The 16,364-nt window shown below is 53.0% G+C and overlaps 5 protein-coding genes across 5 annotated transcripts; 4 read left to right on the forward strand and 1 right to left on the reverse strand.

Moving 5' to 3' along the window:
• Positions 1-14: 14 nt before the first annotated feature.
• On the forward strand, positions 15-4,588 carry HMPREF1120_04739 (X-Pro aminopeptidase). The gene has a single exon (XM_009158877.1). It carries the CDS (start codon positions 358-360, stop codon positions 4,141-4,143), a length of 3,786 nt encoding a protein of 1,261 aa, XP_009157125.1. The 5' UTR covers positions 15-357; the 3' UTR covers positions 4,144-4,588.
• A 1,534-nt stretch (positions 4,589-6,122) lies between these two features.
• Positions 6,123-7,261, forward strand: HMPREF1120_04740 (uncharacterized protein; the record flags this gene model as incomplete). The annotated part of the gene is made up of 3 exons (XM_009158878.1): positions 6,123-6,221; positions 6,288-6,376; positions 6,475-7,261. 3 exons carry the CDS (start codon positions 6,123-6,125, stop codon positions 7,259-7,261), a joined length of 975 nt encoding a protein of 324 aa, XP_009157126.1.
• A 1,442-nt stretch (positions 7,262-8,703) lies between these two features.
• HMPREF1120_04741 (uncharacterized protein) lies at positions 8,704-9,252 on the forward strand (the record flags this gene model as incomplete). Its single annotated transcript, XM_009158879.1, has 1 exon — positions 8,704-9,252. One exon carries the CDS (start codon positions 8,704-8,706, stop codon positions 9,250-9,252), a length of 549 nt encoding a protein of 182 aa, XP_009157127.1.
• Positions 9,253-10,066: 814 nt separating this feature from the next.
• On the reverse strand, positions 10,067-11,803 carry HMPREF1120_04742 (HUS1 checkpoint protein). Its single transcript, XM_009158880.1, has 3 exons — positions 11,654-11,803; positions 10,596-11,599; positions 10,067-10,544 (listed from the first exon to the last, which is right to left on the reverse strand). Exons 1-3 carry the CDS (start codon positions 11,694-11,696, stop codon positions 10,518-10,520), a joined length of 1,074 nt encoding a protein of 357 aa, XP_009157128.1. The 5' UTR covers positions 11,697-11,803; the 3' UTR covers positions 10,067-10,517.
• Positions 11,804-12,531: 728 nt separating this feature from the next.
• HMPREF1120_04743 (uncharacterized protein) lies at positions 12,532-15,753 on the forward strand (the record flags this gene model as incomplete). Its single annotated transcript, XM_009158881.1, has 1 exon — positions 12,532-15,753. The coding sequence occupies one exon, from the start codon at positions 12,532-12,534 to the stop codon at positions 15,751-15,753; it is 3,222 nt and encodes a 1,073-aa protein (XP_009157129.1).
• Between the last annotated feature and the right edge of the window lie 611 nt (positions 15,754-16,364).

Genomic DNA, 16,364 nt, shown 5'->3' on the forward strand with positions numbered 1-16,364 from the left:
GGAATCGAAAAATTCCAGGTGTGAGAGCCGTAGTGAAGTATCGTTCGCGGTGACATCTTGTCGAGACGGAGCGGTTGATGCTGCCAGCCGCGACAAGTTGAAGCCGAAAGCGCAGATGAATAATCTTTGTTGTTTAAGGACAACTGCACCCTCGACAATCGTGACCCTACAAGTTGTCTCTCTCTCTCCAACACCTCCAACGGAGACGAGATCTTAACATCCCCTATTACTTCAATCAGGCGCAACTGCTTCCGCGGGTCGGAAGTCCCGTCCCATGCTCGAAGAATTGAAGGAGATGTACAATGCAGTCGCGCCCTGTTCTCTTCGCCTTCACGCACGTCCAGTTCGTCCGTCAGCATGAGCGGTAACAACCCTTATGCCGTTAACGGCTATGGACGTCCTCGTCAGTCCAGCGAGTCGAACCCATACGCTCCGACCAATGCTCCCAACACTGTTTCTGGTGGTCGTTACGCCGATCCCTATCTGAACCAGCAACACAATGTCTCGTCTGCTTCCATCTCCAGCTTCGGCTCTCATGAACGCAGGCGGAGGTCGAATCCCTATGACCAGCGCGATCGAGACTCGCCTGGACCGCCCTCCTCGGGGCGCGCTGGTTCTGGAGGAGGAGGGTATGGCGGACTCCCCCGTCCAAGATATGCAGATACAAACCTAGCACCGCAGCCCGAGTACGAGACCGGGCGGATAAGGACCCCTCAAGACTACGAACAAAGGCCCCCGCGACCCCCAACGCGAGAACGGGAGCGGGCCTACTATGAGAGCAGAAACCGGGAGGGAAGCGGCGTAAGTGCTACTATGCCTCCGCCGCCGACAATGCCTTCGAAGCCTTCTGTGTCCGGTTTGAACCAGCAGAACATGGCCAACGGTCAAGGCAATCAAAATTACCCACCTCCAGTTCCTCAAAGTTCTGCCCGACATTATTCGCCGCGTCGGCCACCCAAGAGCATGGATGAAATCCTGCGTCACATCCAATCGGACTGGAAGGAAATGGAAGGCGACGAATGTATCCCGGTTAAGATGGCCTTAAGGCTTATGGATCCGAGTTCCTTGGGACTGGCCGAAAAAGAAGGGGATTTTACCAATACGCATGTGGACTTGCAAAAGAGCTTGAAGTCGGTCGTCAATGAACACTATGCAGACTTCAACAGCGCGGTGGGCACCTACCACAAGATCCAGAACGCCATCAAGGAGAGCCAGATCCGCGTCAGAATGCTTAAATGTGGTTTGATGAACGTCAGAGGTGGGATGCTGACGACTAGGCCTGAGTTAAGAGGTCTGGCCGAAGAAAGCAGGCAGCTGGATGAAATGCTTGTCACCCTAGGCAATATTGAGTCCATAAAGTCGGTTCCTGGAAAGCTCGAAGAGAAGATCAGCGAGAAGAAATTCCTCGGCGCTGTGGACCTACTCATGGACAGCCTGAAGAGCGTCACAAAGAGCGACCTGGATGGCATCGGGGCAATTACCGATATCAGAAGCTACTTTGTCAATCAGGAAAGTACACTTCTGGACATCCTCGTCGAAGAGTTGCACGATCATCTTTACCTCCGCAGCCCATACTGCAGGGACAGGTGGAAAGGCACAAAAGCCAATGGTGAAGAAAGAGACCCGAAAGACAATCTCATGGGTGTTGGTGTGAATGCCTGGGACCGACCTTTCAGCCACTACTTGAACAATGTCGATGTGACCACGCCGATGGTTGAAGATGCATCCAAGAACCCCGAAGCAGACACATTTTACTATATCCACATGATATTGGAGTCATTGAACAAACTCGGACAGCTTGGAGAAGCGATCTCGAGAATCGAACAACGGATGCCTGTGGAGTTGTACAAGGTGGTGGAAAGGACAAACGCTGAGATTGACGCCAAGTACCCCAACCATCTGAAGGGCAGGTTCAACAACAAAGAAAGCAAAAAGGTTGCGCTCCTTCACGTCGACGACGGCCGAAGCCAAGTGCTCTCGGATTTTCTCTACACTCTATACTCCAAATTTGAAGCCATCGCAGAGAGCCACCGCGTGCTGCACGAGATCGTTGCAGGCATCGCCGACAGGGAGAAGCTTGCCAAACCAGAAAAGTACACTGGTGGTTTTAAAGAATTATGGAAGCTTTACCAGATGGAAATGCGCTCCTTATTGCATGACTATCTGGCCACCGATGGCGATATGACAATCAGATCTAGGCTGACCACCACCACGACCAACGACATTTTCGCCCGGCCCCAGCGCGATAAGAACAAAAAGATGTTCAAGCTGTCCGAAGTGGATCAAAAATCAGACTCCATGAAGGCCGAAGAGGAAGAGCTGGACGAGATACTCAAGAGCTCGGTGCCAGGTTTAGTCAGCAAATCTCGCGCCGCCAACGGGTCAGATGTCGCGCTGGAACGCAGCGGCCAGGACAGCTCAGCGGCCGGCCACAAGCTCCTGATAGAGCCTGGAGTTTTCAACATGCCCATCCTCCTGCCCCCATCATTAACTTTCCTACAGCGTCTCAAGGACGTGGTGCCTCCAACATCGCACATCCCGATGAGCACCTTGACATCCTTCCTGGACGATTTCCTCTTGAACGTCTTCCATCCGCAGCTGGAAGAGGCAGTGACTGAGCTCTGCACGCAATGCATGATCGACTTGGACGCCTTTTCTGAGGATGCACTGTGGTCCAAACATTCGCCGCACCCCATTTTCAAAGGCACCGTGTCCTTCATGGCCTTGATCCGCGCCTTTTCCGGCATGTTGAGCTCCATTCCGCAAGACCAGATGTTTACACAGCTCATCCTCAACCAGCTTGTAACCTACTACGACAAATGCTACGGCTTCTACAAGGCTCTTGTCAGTCGGGTGGCGCCATCTGATACTAATCCACAGGTCAACACCCTGGCTCTGAAGGCCGCAGCTTCGTTCGCGGAGTCAGGGGAAGTTCATGATGCCGCTTTGGAATTGCTCAACTTTGACAAGTCGAGTAGCGGTGCCTCACGGTCGGACCTCATTTCAAAGGAAGTCCAGGCGTTGCTCGCAGCCACCAAAGCAAATCCTCTCTCATCCTACGATATCATCTCTGATCCTAAATCCGTTCATCAGCTCTCCTTGCTCTACAACAGCATGCAGTGGCTGTCGGCAGCGCTGACACAGATACGACAGGTCGAAATAGGCACACATTCCGGACCATTACATGTCCGAACCGGCTCACAAAACAAGAATGCTCGCCGATGGACACTGATCGCCGGTCTGCGCGCGCCCAATAAAGTGCCGGCTGCGCCGGGTGCGGCGAATGCAGTCTTCCTCCCTCTGACGTCCGAAACTGCTGTCCCGTTCGACCAGACAGTGTCGTCCTTTCGCAACCTGGGCCAGATCAGTTTATTGACCTTACACATTGATATCCGCTGTGGTGTCATCCATCAGTTGTCTCGCACACTCACTGGGCCGGGCACGGCCAATGCAATGTCGCCTACGGACAACCGAGACTCTTCTAGTCTTCCAAGCCTGGATTCCGGTCTCTATCCATATGTTCTCTCAGCTCCTCCCAGCTCAGCCTCGCCCCTCGTTCTCGAATTAAACAATGACCTGATCGCTTTCGACTCGAAGATCGCCGCGTATTTGGGTTCGAAAGAGCGTGATTTCATTCTAGCAGGCCTGTCCAGATTGGTCGATCGGTACCTTGTGGTGGCCGCCGATAAGATCGGGGTCATGAACGAAAACGGTGCCGAGCGGTTTAGGATAGATGCCATGGTTGTTCAGCAAAATCTGCGGGCTGTTTTGGCTAGCACCAGTGCACGAAAGACACATGATGCAGAAAGGGACAGTCCTCGGGCTAAAGCTGACGCCACAGGTCTTGGGATATCGACAGAGTACTTTGCAGAAGACGACAACGAGGAGGACTCGGGACTGCTGGTGTCCTCCTCAAAATATATCGACCTTTTCCTATCTGGACCTGATGCAATCCTACAGCATGTTCGAGCTTGCAAGTCTCACAAGGAAGACGTCGGATATACGTATGACGAGTTGAGAACGCTTGTGGAACTATGGTTCAGCGCTAAGTTGAGGGGTGAGGATCGAGAGGAGGCCATAAAGGCGAGAAAGAATCTGCAGGACGTGCTCCTGGCGCTCGGCGAGGCAATGTGGGATTCGTGATAGGATGCGAGTGTCATTGGGAGAGAGTCAAATACGCGAATGCAATCGAAGCGTGTTGCTGTAGAATATTAGCATGGTCGTCTCGCCTCTCGCAGCAAGATGTGATGGTAGTGTCCTGTGACAGCTTGGAAGGTCTTGAGCATCAGCCTTCCATGCTCTTCTTTCCAAGGGGCTCCACGTGATTTCTCGGGCATACAGTCTGTCCACAAAGCAGTGTTTTATCGCGATTGCTTTTCTCTCCGGGAAAACTGTACTGCTTTCCTGGCTGTTTGCTACACAGTAGATCCACGACTGGGGGAGCATATCTCAGTCGCCCCTTGATTTTGCGATGGAAATTTCTCGGACGCTCTGGGCAGGATCGTGGCTCAGAGCGGTGGCATATCTTGGTCAATAATGCCCAACAAGGACTACTATGTAGGGGTGTGTTACAGTAGATGTTGTATTCCGTCCCAATCGTCGAGAGCCTGTGGACTCTTGGAGGCCAATTCGGGCGGTTTCATGCTGCACTATGAGAGGACGAAGCAAAGATCCGGCATCTGGTGTGCGGCGTACTGGAAACTCTGGGAGCCGCAGAAATTGCCAGGACGTGTGGAACCAATTGGTCAACTCTCGAGACTCCCACCGTTGCTGTGCCTTTGAAGCACGATAACCATTTCTTTCGATAACCATTTCTTTGAAGGGTAGTTGTGTCTTGCAGATCTGTAATAATGACAAAACCTTTCATGTCAAGAAATAGTACAGATACACGGACTCTGAAGAATGTTTCAAGCATGCCCCTGACCGCGATACAGCCGGTTACCGTTCCAACTTACTGAGTGATGACGCTCAAGATCGGATTCTAGACCTGCAAGCCGAACCCACGTTACAGAGCGAGTAACAAAGTATCAAAGCCAACCTCGGCGGTATGTACTGGTAGGCCCGGCAGCAGGTCGCCTTGTATAGACGCAGCTACCACGCGTTCTGGAGTTGTAGCCAATGCATCACCTAGGTGTGCGAATCTGGCTGTGGTGTCATTTACTCGTTTTTGCACGGAGGTTGTATCGCGGAGGACCATTCTGCCATGCATGCTTGGACCTTCACCCCTCGAGGCGTGCACGTCGTCTGATGGCCGGAACCCCTGTCGTTCAGCCAAGTTACCGCTAGCCCCGCGGATTGGGCCAATGCCACCGAGAGGAAGTAATTTCCGCAGCACCTTTGAGCGGGACTCGACTTCCAACTCTCTTTGTTGCCTCCCATTTTAGGCACTCCATCCATGGAGTCACGCAGACTGAGATGGTTTTGGATGACAGCAATGGAAGAAGACTCGATGTAAGCCGTTTGCGAAGGTCGGGACTCGCAGCCGAGCGAAGTAAGAGAAGGCAAGTTCGTTTGAAAGGCACACAGTAGTGGCATCGGGTATGCGGACGGTTCAGTTGGACCCAGCCGGTTGTCTGATCCTAGCGCGTGCGTCCAGGAAGACCCACGGCACCCGACTTGTCCAATTCCTCATCGTTCCTGATCCTACCCATGGTGAATGGCATTTTGCAGGCAAATTGCATCTGTAAGACGCATTGAGATCGATCGCAATATACACCTTTACTGTTTTAAGTTTCATCATAGTGGCACCTTTCGAGTTACCTTGTGGGCGTGTGCCATGTGTGGCACTAGCACTCAAACGTGACTCGAGTCAATAGCGAGACCATTTGACCTTTGACGCTGGTGATAACTGCTCGACAAAACGTTGCGAGCTCCCGGGATTGCAAAGGGATGAACCATCACTGGCAAGGGTGGGGGGCCAGCATCGGAATCGACCAGGATCTTAACCGAACCCAGCACGTCCACCGGCATATATTACTGTTGAGCGACGAGGCGGTCAGCTATCAAGCCTGACCCAGGGTTTCTGGTGTCCTCACCAAGCCTGCCACCTCTTCTGCGGAGGTGAAGCGCACCAACAATAGCAGCGAACGAAGACGGCGCCTGCATGCTGTAGTTAGGACAGGATGTCGAATCGGAGAGACAGGGTGGATGGTATTGAACAATCGAAATCTCGAGTGCGGATCGGCCGGGCCTGTGACCGCTGCAAGCTGAAAAAGTCAAAGGTGTGTCCGTGAGTTGTAATGCAGTCGTCGAGACTCCAGCCATCGGGCCATTCTGACTTTCCACAGTGCGACGGCAACACCCCATGTTCGAGTTGTGTGGCTAGTGATAGCCCTTGTGAATACAGTGTCCGGCGACGACGAGAGGCCAGAGACTGGTAAGTCCAGAGACTTGTCGGGCAATGCCGACTTCCAAGCATAGTTTCGCGGCTTTGTGTGATGTTAGTTTGGTTCTTCTGACTTTTTCATCATCCAGGTATTGGGGTATGCAAGATATTATCGACGAAGCGTTGCAAAGATTATACTGGGCGTGTAGGCAAGGGCGAGGATTCCCCGGTGTGGTTCCCGACGAAACCAACGGCCGCGTCTCGACCGATGCTATCCTTCGCGGGCTAGGTCTCAGTCCGCCACCAGTAGACCGGCTAGGCCTGGGTACCACTCAGTCCGATTCTGCTCTGGACGGCGTCGAACGACAGGCGGAACGATCATATCGGCCCCCCGACATTCAGACAGACCGGTTATCCCGACCTTCGACAAGTTCTTCGAGACCAACACCGATACCGATAGTGAGCGATGATCGATCGATCTTGGGCGACGGTGTGCAAGGAATGGAAGGCCAAGGGTTAAGCGCGCAGAGGATGCCTGTTCACAATCAGCCGTCGCGAGATTCTACAAACCTCCCTCAACCATTTCCCCAGACTGTGGAGGGCACAATCGACCCTGGCATGCTCCAGGATGGCGATATGGACATGATCAACCTCGATCGTGCAATGTATTCCGACGTGGATGCGATGCAGTTCGAGCCAGCCGAACGACTGGCTGGGCACGGCGAACAAACACCGGCGCAGATTGGACACAATACACTCCGTCCCCAGCCCAGCCAAGACGGCGCCATACCTGGCCACGATTCAGGATGGCACGGCCAGAGAGGCTTTCAAGCCACGGGCCCGCTTCCGTGGCCCGGCACACTGGCAGCGGTGTACCGCAACGATCAAAGCAAGCCCGATGGGCATTCTTTCCAAGGCCAAGGAGGGCAGCAGTAGACCACCCCACAGATGACAAGACTATTTACCATCCACCGCACTCTTTCCTTGAGCATGTACCGCAAAGGACAGCATCGCCAAGGGAGGGGTTCGAAAGGAAATGCTGGAGAAGAAGACAGCCGGCGCAGGGATCCTTATTTTATGGTGCGTTCAGGTAGCAGCAAGAGCGTTGAACAGTGTTCGATGCACCCAACATCAGTCTGACGTCGAGGAACGTCTGTAAGAGCCGGAAGGAATGGCGGACCTGTTGCTGGTAAAGCAATAGTGTCAGGAGGATGCAGTGAGCGACTAACGAAAGCCGGCAAAAGAACTGCTGAACAACTTTGGAAAGGGGCGATGCTAGCGCAGAGGTGTGGCAACACTGGCAGCACCTCCGCTCAGTGAAGAAAGAGACCCGGAGCGGGAATCTCACATACACGGCGGGTTAGAGAGGCAGCGAGTCGATCGAGAAAGACAGAAGTTGCAAGTAGATGCAAAGGAGCTACGATCGGGATTAAATAGCGGCAAACGACGAGCAATACTGGATTACAACGTATATATGTTATTCGGCCAGCGGAAAACATCTCCGTCACGAGTGGCGAGGGCGAATGCAGTACCAGTAGCCACTGTTGTAAGTGGCCCGCATCGGAGCGCGCGAAGGGTCCAAGGGTCCAGGCTAGGAAATGTTCTTCCGGAAAGCACATTTATGCCTATACTCCAGGGCTTCCACCCCCAAAATGATCGCTAAATACGGGGTCTTAGCAACATTCTGGGCACTGCGGCTCGGGCGTTTTGGCACCCAGTCCCTTGGAGATCGTCGGGTTTAGGCCTCCCTGAGCGCTGAGCAAGGCTTGTGCTGTGCCACTCCCGGGATCCTTTTCCACGGACCTTTTTCTCAGCGTTTCATTTATCCACAATGCAGGCCACACTACTATTCAACACTCAAGTTGTTCAGCATTCAAACTACAATGGCCCCACTGACTGAAGTCGCCCGTGGTCCAAGACCATTCAGAGAGCTTTTCGAGCAATTATGGGAACAAGATCGTAATGAGCCGTTCAAAGCTGTCCCTGAGCCGGATAATTTCTCGTCGGCTCCGCGACTACTTTGTTGAAAGACATCAGGAGTCCAAAGCTCATCCCGGTGTATTCTCAGCGCTTCCTGGACGCTGTGTGTCAAGGTACTAGCAGCAGTAGTCACACAAAAGTCACACCAGGGTTCTGTTTTTGTTTTGTATCATTGCAGGGTGGCAGTCGCTGGTAAGGTCTTCCTTGTCGTCCCACTGCAGGGAGCACAATCATCACGTGACAAATATCGATAAGCTGCCTGGGTTGCGAAGACACACTTCAACTTCAAGCGCTTTGACACTCGGCGACTCGAGCAAACCATCACGTAACCCACATCGCAAACTCCCCTCGCTTGAAAAACCACGTCTCAATCTCAATATATAACGGCACAGTCTGAGATGTCGTCCAATGTCGGACTTTCTACACCCCGCGGTTCGGGCACATCGGGCTACGTCCAACGAAATCTCTCGCTACTGAAGCCGCGTGACGCCGGCGTTGGCGTGCCTTATAGCCTAGACTCTTCTGCTCGGCCGCCGAAGACGCGCAAACCGGACCAAGACATACTTAATCATGATCGACTAAGGGAGATTGAAGTTAAGATCTTGGAACTGAGAGAAAAACTTGAGGATGAAGAGATTGAGGAAGACAAAATCGACGAAGTATGCGACAAATTGCGAGCAGATCTGACGGCCAAACTGGCGAGCGGGAAAGGCATGGACAGAAACAAGGGGGGTGGGCAACGAGTATCTGACGGAAAGGGACTTAAGAGTTACCAAGTGCACGAGCTTGCCGAGGCCAAAGAGCGGGAGAGTGAAAGATTACGGAAAGCGCTCGGATTGCGGCCTGGCGAGATCCCAGAAGATGGGGAGCATCCGATGGCTAGGCAGGATAAGAGAAGAAGGGAACGAGAAATACTCGAAGGTGCAAAGGACGAAGAGCGGACTTGAGAGACGTCGCGGCTTTGCGGTACAAAAGAAAGTCTTTGCCCTTCAAATTAGGACGACATGGTGCGCGCATGAACACCTTGGACAAGTGTCACTAGAGAACCGATCTCAATCGGCTCGCCGACCTTCTGAAATGACCCCCAAGACCTTGGAGTCGAGGCGGTTTCGAACACCACCACAGTCCTCCAGTACACTGCGGAAATTCCGGCACATCCACCACGGGAAAACAAACAGCTCAGCCACGCTGCTATTGAGGATCCTGATTGATGGCGCTTGGGGGAGATGTGTCGTATTGACGGTTGAGGATGCATTGCTGCCTAGGTTGAAGGCCCGCGTGGCCCTACCCCAAACAGCACATTTGCCATCGACAAGTTCGCAAACTTTGGGCTTACCCTCATTCCCAAGCATTGGAGCAAAGACGGACAGTCATGGAGGATATGTCCCCACTTTAACTGGAAAACGATCTGTCCGTCGTGATACGAACATGGCTTGAGTACAGTGATGGCATCTTATTACGCTCCGACCGTTATATCCTGAACGAAGGATTGAACATCCTGGGCGAATTGAGCAGGGCCCAGAGGCCTCATGGGATAAACTCCCTTTCGTGGATGAATATCTGTCTTGTCACTCAGCGATGACATAGAAGGACAGCTATGGGGGGCCCTTGGGTGCAGGCCGACTTCCTCCTTAATCAGCAGCAGCCCTCTCACGGGCAGAACTTCAGCCATCAAGATGTCCTTCTGTAACGCAATACTACGGAGTGTCCCTCCAGCTCCTAGTAATTTACCGCCTGAATGAGTGATGCGATTGAGTCTCATGGTTTGGAGATGGTTTGATGATGTGGAGGGATGTCAGCTGTAGGGACACGATGGTCTCATCCCCCGAGAATAGTCTGATCGCCAGGCTTTAACTAGCACCTTGTCGAGACTACATGCGCGACTACCTAGGTACTTAATTCATACTCCCCTTCAAGCATACATGCAACGCCGTAATCCACAATCTCGCTAGCCCATCATTCTCGGGGTCCACACTGAGAACTGATTTCTGGCCTGTACTAGGAGCATCCGTAAGGGAGATAATGAGATGACACTGCTGCCGCAGCAAGATATCGTGTGCCCAGATATGACACGGCGTATGGGCCCACTGAGCTGTATTTCTTCACATTTATCCAGCTCGGATATTGACTGCCCCCCTCGTTGGAGCTATTTCGCTGCGAATGGTCTCCACCTCCCCTCTATGTTGTCCAGCTTTGTATATCATGGTGTTGCTTAGGCAGAGAACGAGCTGACGTAATACTTGTATGGTGAGCCACGCATTTCAGGAAGAAGAACAGATTCAAAGCTTACCGTAAGGCAGGATTCGTCCTCACTTCCACTCTCATCATTGGGCAAGTACACATACAACACCAAACCTCCCTCGTTGATGAAGCAGGCAATAACCCTAGCACTCACTCTCCCCACACTGAGCACCCTCGACCAGTCTTTAGCATCGATCCTGACTTTAGACCAGCCTGCTTCATTCTCGCCGTCGGTCCCACCAAGCTGCTTCATTCTTGTGCTCGGATGGTCTCTCACACCTTGCGAGCCATCCGGGAAGTGAGCCGGGTCGAGTTCGGGGTTGGCAAGGCCGGTCCAGCGACTTGTGATATTGAGCGCATCGGTCCGAACCGATATTTTCAGCGAGCCATGCATGTTCGCGCTCAGTTCTAAGCGAGGACTGGCACTGGATGATCCTTTAGTAGTTGCTATAGCCAACCGAGTGAAACGGTCCGATATCGTTTTGATCTGTGCCAGAGGAGGGAGATAGATGTTGACATCCGGCTCCTGGGTCCGAGGCTGATGGATCCTTTCCACAACCTCCATTGATAGCACCTTAACTGGTATATCTTGAGTGATGATGGTCTCTCGTTCCCGCGCTCCGCCTCCGTTTGCGCCAATGAAAGATGCGTCCTGCATGTCATCGTTGGAATCGAATTCACCGTGGACGCCGCCGGCGCCTGCTTGACCGGTGGCTGAGTTTGGCGCAACAATACTATTTCCACTACTGAAGGTGTTGGTGACAATGGTCAACGACAACATGGGCACATTGTCCTTCTTGGTCAGTCTGATCTGTGCGGATGTCGAGCCATACGCCGACTTCAGAGCTCTGGAGAGTGCCTGAATAGGCACCTCGAGGTTGATGGTGTTCTTGGGCGAGGCGGACTGAAGTATGTACGATTCAAAGACCGTCTCGGGTTTCAGAACAGACCACACCTGACTACCCTTGTCCGGAATGATGGTAAATTGGACATCATCGTCATTCAGTCGACACCAGGCGATCTGCCCGAGCGAGGCCAAAGAGGCGCAGAACTCTAGATGGCATTAGCATGCAGACGACAGGCAATCAGATCGGGGGTTGCGCGCACTTGCGAAGAGGTTCACATTCTTGATCTGGCTCTTGAAACGCATTGCATTATGACTTGCAACGGCTCGATTGGAGAAGACAGGCTACCAATGTATCATTGCAGGTGACTCTCCTACACAAGGGGTGGCAGCATTCTGCTGCGGTAACATCGTAGAACTTGAATCTACCCTGCTTACTCATTACTTCACATTTGAGTTTATTGCTGTTCCCGAGTCGCACGCGAAACCGCGTTCCTCCACACTTTCGTGGCGGCCACTAATGATGAAGATTGTTAGGCATCAACACCAACAACAGTCGCGTCATTCAGCCCCTAACGCGCCACACTCGGAACTCTTCCAGGGGTTGTTTGGCACCACTTTATCCAAGGCCAGTGGAGGTCGTTCCTCGCGTATCTACCACTACCATTTGCCATCCACCCCTGGCGGGTTACTGTGAGTTTTCTTGATTCTCGACAAGCAGGGACAGGGGAGTGAGTACTGTCATAGTGGGAGGCGTTTCTCCAAGACACTATTGACAGTGGCTTGAAGCCTGCGCATTTTGCACGACTTCTCCAGACGTTGTTCTGCCGCCTGATCCTTGTTGTCCCATAGTGACATCCTTCAGTTATCGACCCTTGCATCCTCTGATAGCGACCTCGGTTTCCTAGTTGTTTGTGTCATAATTTCCTTTCTCTCGAGACGCCCGTCCTATCCAATCCTCGCGAGTCGACCGGTGGACATTTGAGAACCTAATGGTCCCACGGCGCTGAGCCGTCCGACTGACCTGGTATATGCTCACTTGCCTCAGCATGCTTCATGTTTCGGTCTCAGCTGGCTGGGATCTTATGAAGAAGAGAGAGGACGTGCTGGCAAGGTAGATAGACCACCGCGAGAGCACAGCATGGCTGTCTCGACTCCCACCGTACCCCGGTTTCCTCGGTTCGATCCGCCCATCGATTCCCGCTCGCCTTCCAGATCCCCTCGCCGGAAAGCTCAATTCGCTATCAAGGAGCTTGACCCGTTGCTGGGGAACCTCTCCCCAGACTCTACCCTGAAGGCTCTCCAAGCGACCGAGATAATACCCGGTGGGCCGGCTCAGGATGCACTGGCCTCGAGCATTGGAGATGCCACTCCTGCGGAACGAGAAATAGGCATAAGAGCGGCATTTGCTGCACAGAAGATCCGCGAATGGCGAAATGAACTGTCACAATGGAGTTGGCCGGGAAAACGAGAGCGCACTCTGGGCTTGGGTTTTATTCCGCCCCGAGAGGCCAGGCAGGCGGACACTGAATATCGTGGGTATCTGCCTCAGTCGTTGGCCGAGCAATACGATGCAAGACTTGAGGAAATTAGAGACAATCTCGATAGTCTGGGCATGGAAGATATCAAAGACCATGTACTAGAGGCACACGTTCCGTCTGCATCATCACCAGCATCGCCCAGGTTCCCGTCCGTTCGTACGAGCTATGGCAGGATGCGCGACTTCACCGCCTTGATTACGGCTACGGTCATTCAGGCACTTCCCGACCTTGCGAAGTTGAACGCCTTGCTTGATACATGGGACATACGTTTGAGGGTGCTGCGAGCCCTTCCTACTTTCCTTCCAGCTATGCAGTCAACTGAACTTGCCATTGAGGCGGCATTCAAGGAGGTCAGGGATGTGGAATTGGCGCAGCAAGTCACGGCAGAGACTTTGGAGTCCAGGAAATTGGTACTAGGCGGACGAGTCTCTGATTTGGGACGATGGATCGACCGTCTCTTGGATATGCTTGAAGGACAGGAAGATTCGTTGCCCCAAAGCTGGATCGACAAGTTGGAGAAGATTGAGCTTGATTATGCGACGTGGGTGGTCGACGCGCAGCATCTGGTCTTGCAGAACGAACTGTTGGCCAAAAAAGTTGAAGCTTCCGGAGATGTGACCTTGCCCACGAGCCAAGATTTCGAAGGACCCGGCCCTGGAGAAGCCGACCATGAAAAGGAGGTCGTACCAGAGCCACAGATATCCCACTTGCCAGGTCCATTTGACGGTCACAGTAAGACACCGGACTCGCCCATTACAACCCATGTCGCTTCTCGTCCGAAACAAAAGCCATCCCTCAAGCTCGACTTGCCTGATCAGAAGGGCCACAAGCGAGAAATATCCAAGGTGTCGATCGCGGACTCTACGTATTCGACCTTCTCAGACATATCTAATGCCGAGATCATGGATGCCCGAACCACCAGCGTGCTCCCCAGTCCGAAAATTAGCCTGGTGGAAAATCCTTTTCGGACCAGTCGAGATGAGCTCACATGGTTTGGGAATCCATCTGCCGCCCAGCAACAGATGGCGACTAGGCCACCTGTCTTGCAGCGAGCTTCTACCGCCTCCATAGAAGTTGTTCCAAAAGATCAGCTCAGGGAGGTCATGTTGAGACGTACCGTCAGCTGGGACATGCTCTCTCAAATTCCGTCAAGCCCCGAAAGTACTCCGACAAAAGCGTTGAGACAGCTAACAGGATCTGCTTCTCCTGGGCCGAAGATACCAATGCCCGAGCTGGAGGCTGATTTTCCCTCTCAGTCCTCTCCAGTTCGATCAGCCGATACGAGTCCTTTGGCGACGCCTTCATTGCAAGTCGAGCCTCTCCATATTCAGAGCAAGGATCAACATCCAGATACTCAGCTTCTGCCGTCTCTCCCCCGAAGGTCGAGCAAGAGAGCCGCTGTCAGCGGCTATGCTCTATCTTCTCCTCGTGAGCTTCTGGCAACCCAATCGACCACACCCCAAGAGAGTGATCAAAAAGCTCACACCCAAAAGGTGTCGAAACAATCTCCTGAGGCATCATCACCTAAAACGCCTCGGACCGCTGAATCGCTGGACGATAAAATACAAGACATACTCACTACGCTGCCAACCAGGATCCGGCTGGCCAAGGACACGGCATCATTGAACTCTGTCCAGCCCTCTTCAAAATCTTCTACACGTTCTTCCACCCCGACCCCTTCTCTGACCTTGACACCAGCCAAACTAGAGCCTTCAAGCCGCCAAAGCAGCACCACAGACCCCGACGTCAGTGTGTATCATCTGCGGCGCACTGGCCAACACCGAGATGTTCCTCCTGTGAGGCTATTTGTCCGGACAGTTGGAGAAGGCGGTCGTGTGATGGTGCGCGTTGGTGGAGGCTGGGCTGATCTGGGCGAATATCTAAAAGAATACAGCTTGCATCATGGGGGTAGGGCTGCCGTTGACGGCCGCCTGGAGGTAGCCAGCTTCCCAAGCAGCGGCCAGAAGGATTCGGCACTTACTACCAGTGGGGCTGGCGCATCAGCAGGTCAAGTTCGACGCAAGACGAATTCTCCTTCGGCCATTCAAACAACTTTCGGCCACACTTCCTCACCTGATCCAGCCAACCCAGGCAGGCGAACATCATCAAGGCCCCGTTCTCCTGAACTTAGCCGAAAATCCCCAAGGACAGCTGAAAGTTGGACTCCACCGCCGGTACCACCCATCCCATCCACATTCAACACGCCTTCTTCTGCCGTAAAAGCTGCCACCGAAGCGGGTCGTGGCACTGCCACCAGCGGTGAGGTCCAGGAGAAAGGTTCGACCACTGTCAAGTCACCGCAGCCGTCAGATTCTGGTGGGTGGCCAGCTAGTGTACGGTCATCCGTCACCACCAGCAGCTCCGGCGTGACTACTACGACGGTCATGACGCCTCCAATCACAACCACGAATTATACGCCTCTGGGTGCTGCCGGACCGAAACCGACTGGACGCCGAGTAGCCAGTATTGGAGCAAGCAATGATGCTTGGGTTGAGGGCATGGTGGGCAAAGCCCGAGTCGTTAGCGGGGGGAGTTCCAATATGGTACATGGGCCAACCACCACAACCACCACAAGTACTACCACTACAATTACTTCGAGCACCCCTACGACACGCCGTGCGTCTTACTTTGGCTCGAGTCCTAGCTCCAATTCCAGCCCTGTGACCGTCTCCTCGAGCCCCAGCGTTTCATCTGCGGCTAGCGATGCCAAGAGCCGACGTGCGAGTCTGGCCATGAGGCCTAAAAGCCGCTTGAGCTTGGGTGACATGAGTGGCATTAGGCGAGTCTTCTTGCGGAAGAAGTCAGACCAAGCTGTGCGATAAAGTTTTGTACGCTTTCTAATCTCGGTTTCCGAGCAGCTTGGAGTCAAGTTTTCGCCCAATTGTGCTCGGTCCAGTGTACAGTATATTTACCTACTGGTCCGGGGACCTTGCTCAGCACATTGCACATATGGTGAAGTGCACCAGTGCAGTTTGGACATGATCACGGGCGATCGGTACTTCACAAAGCAGAGGGCTTGCCAGCCAGCCTCCTGTTCTTGGAAGTCATACTGTGTAGGTGTGTTTGGGGCTTTTGGTGGTCTTTTCTGCTGTTGCAGGCGGCGTAATACGGACCAAAAATAGAAAGTGTTGGTGATTGGGTGTGGCACGAAGGGTCATGAACAAAGACGACAGATATTATATATTATCATTAATGTATTGCTTAAAAATGTGTTGCTTTCCATGTCCATAGCCTCGGCCATAAGTTATTGTCTGCATAGTCAACACAGCTGCACAATACTTGGAAGTCCTATCACCTGAAGAGGAGAATCGGACAAGGCTACGAGACCCCTGAACGCAACGCTGCTCAAGATATTCAATGCTCCACCGTACACACAACCGCTTTTGTTAGGTGCAAAATGAAATGATGGAATTGGAGAAAAGTGTCCCTGGCC

The sequence above is a fragment of the Exophiala dermatitidis genome (genome assembly GCF_000230625.1).
Source record: "Exophiala dermatitidis NIH/UT8656 unplaced genomic scaffold supercont1.4, whole genome shotgun sequence".
NCBI classification, from domain to species: Eukaryota; Fungi; Ascomycota; class Eurotiomycetes; order Chaetothyriales; family Herpotrichiellaceae; genus Exophiala; species Exophiala dermatitidis.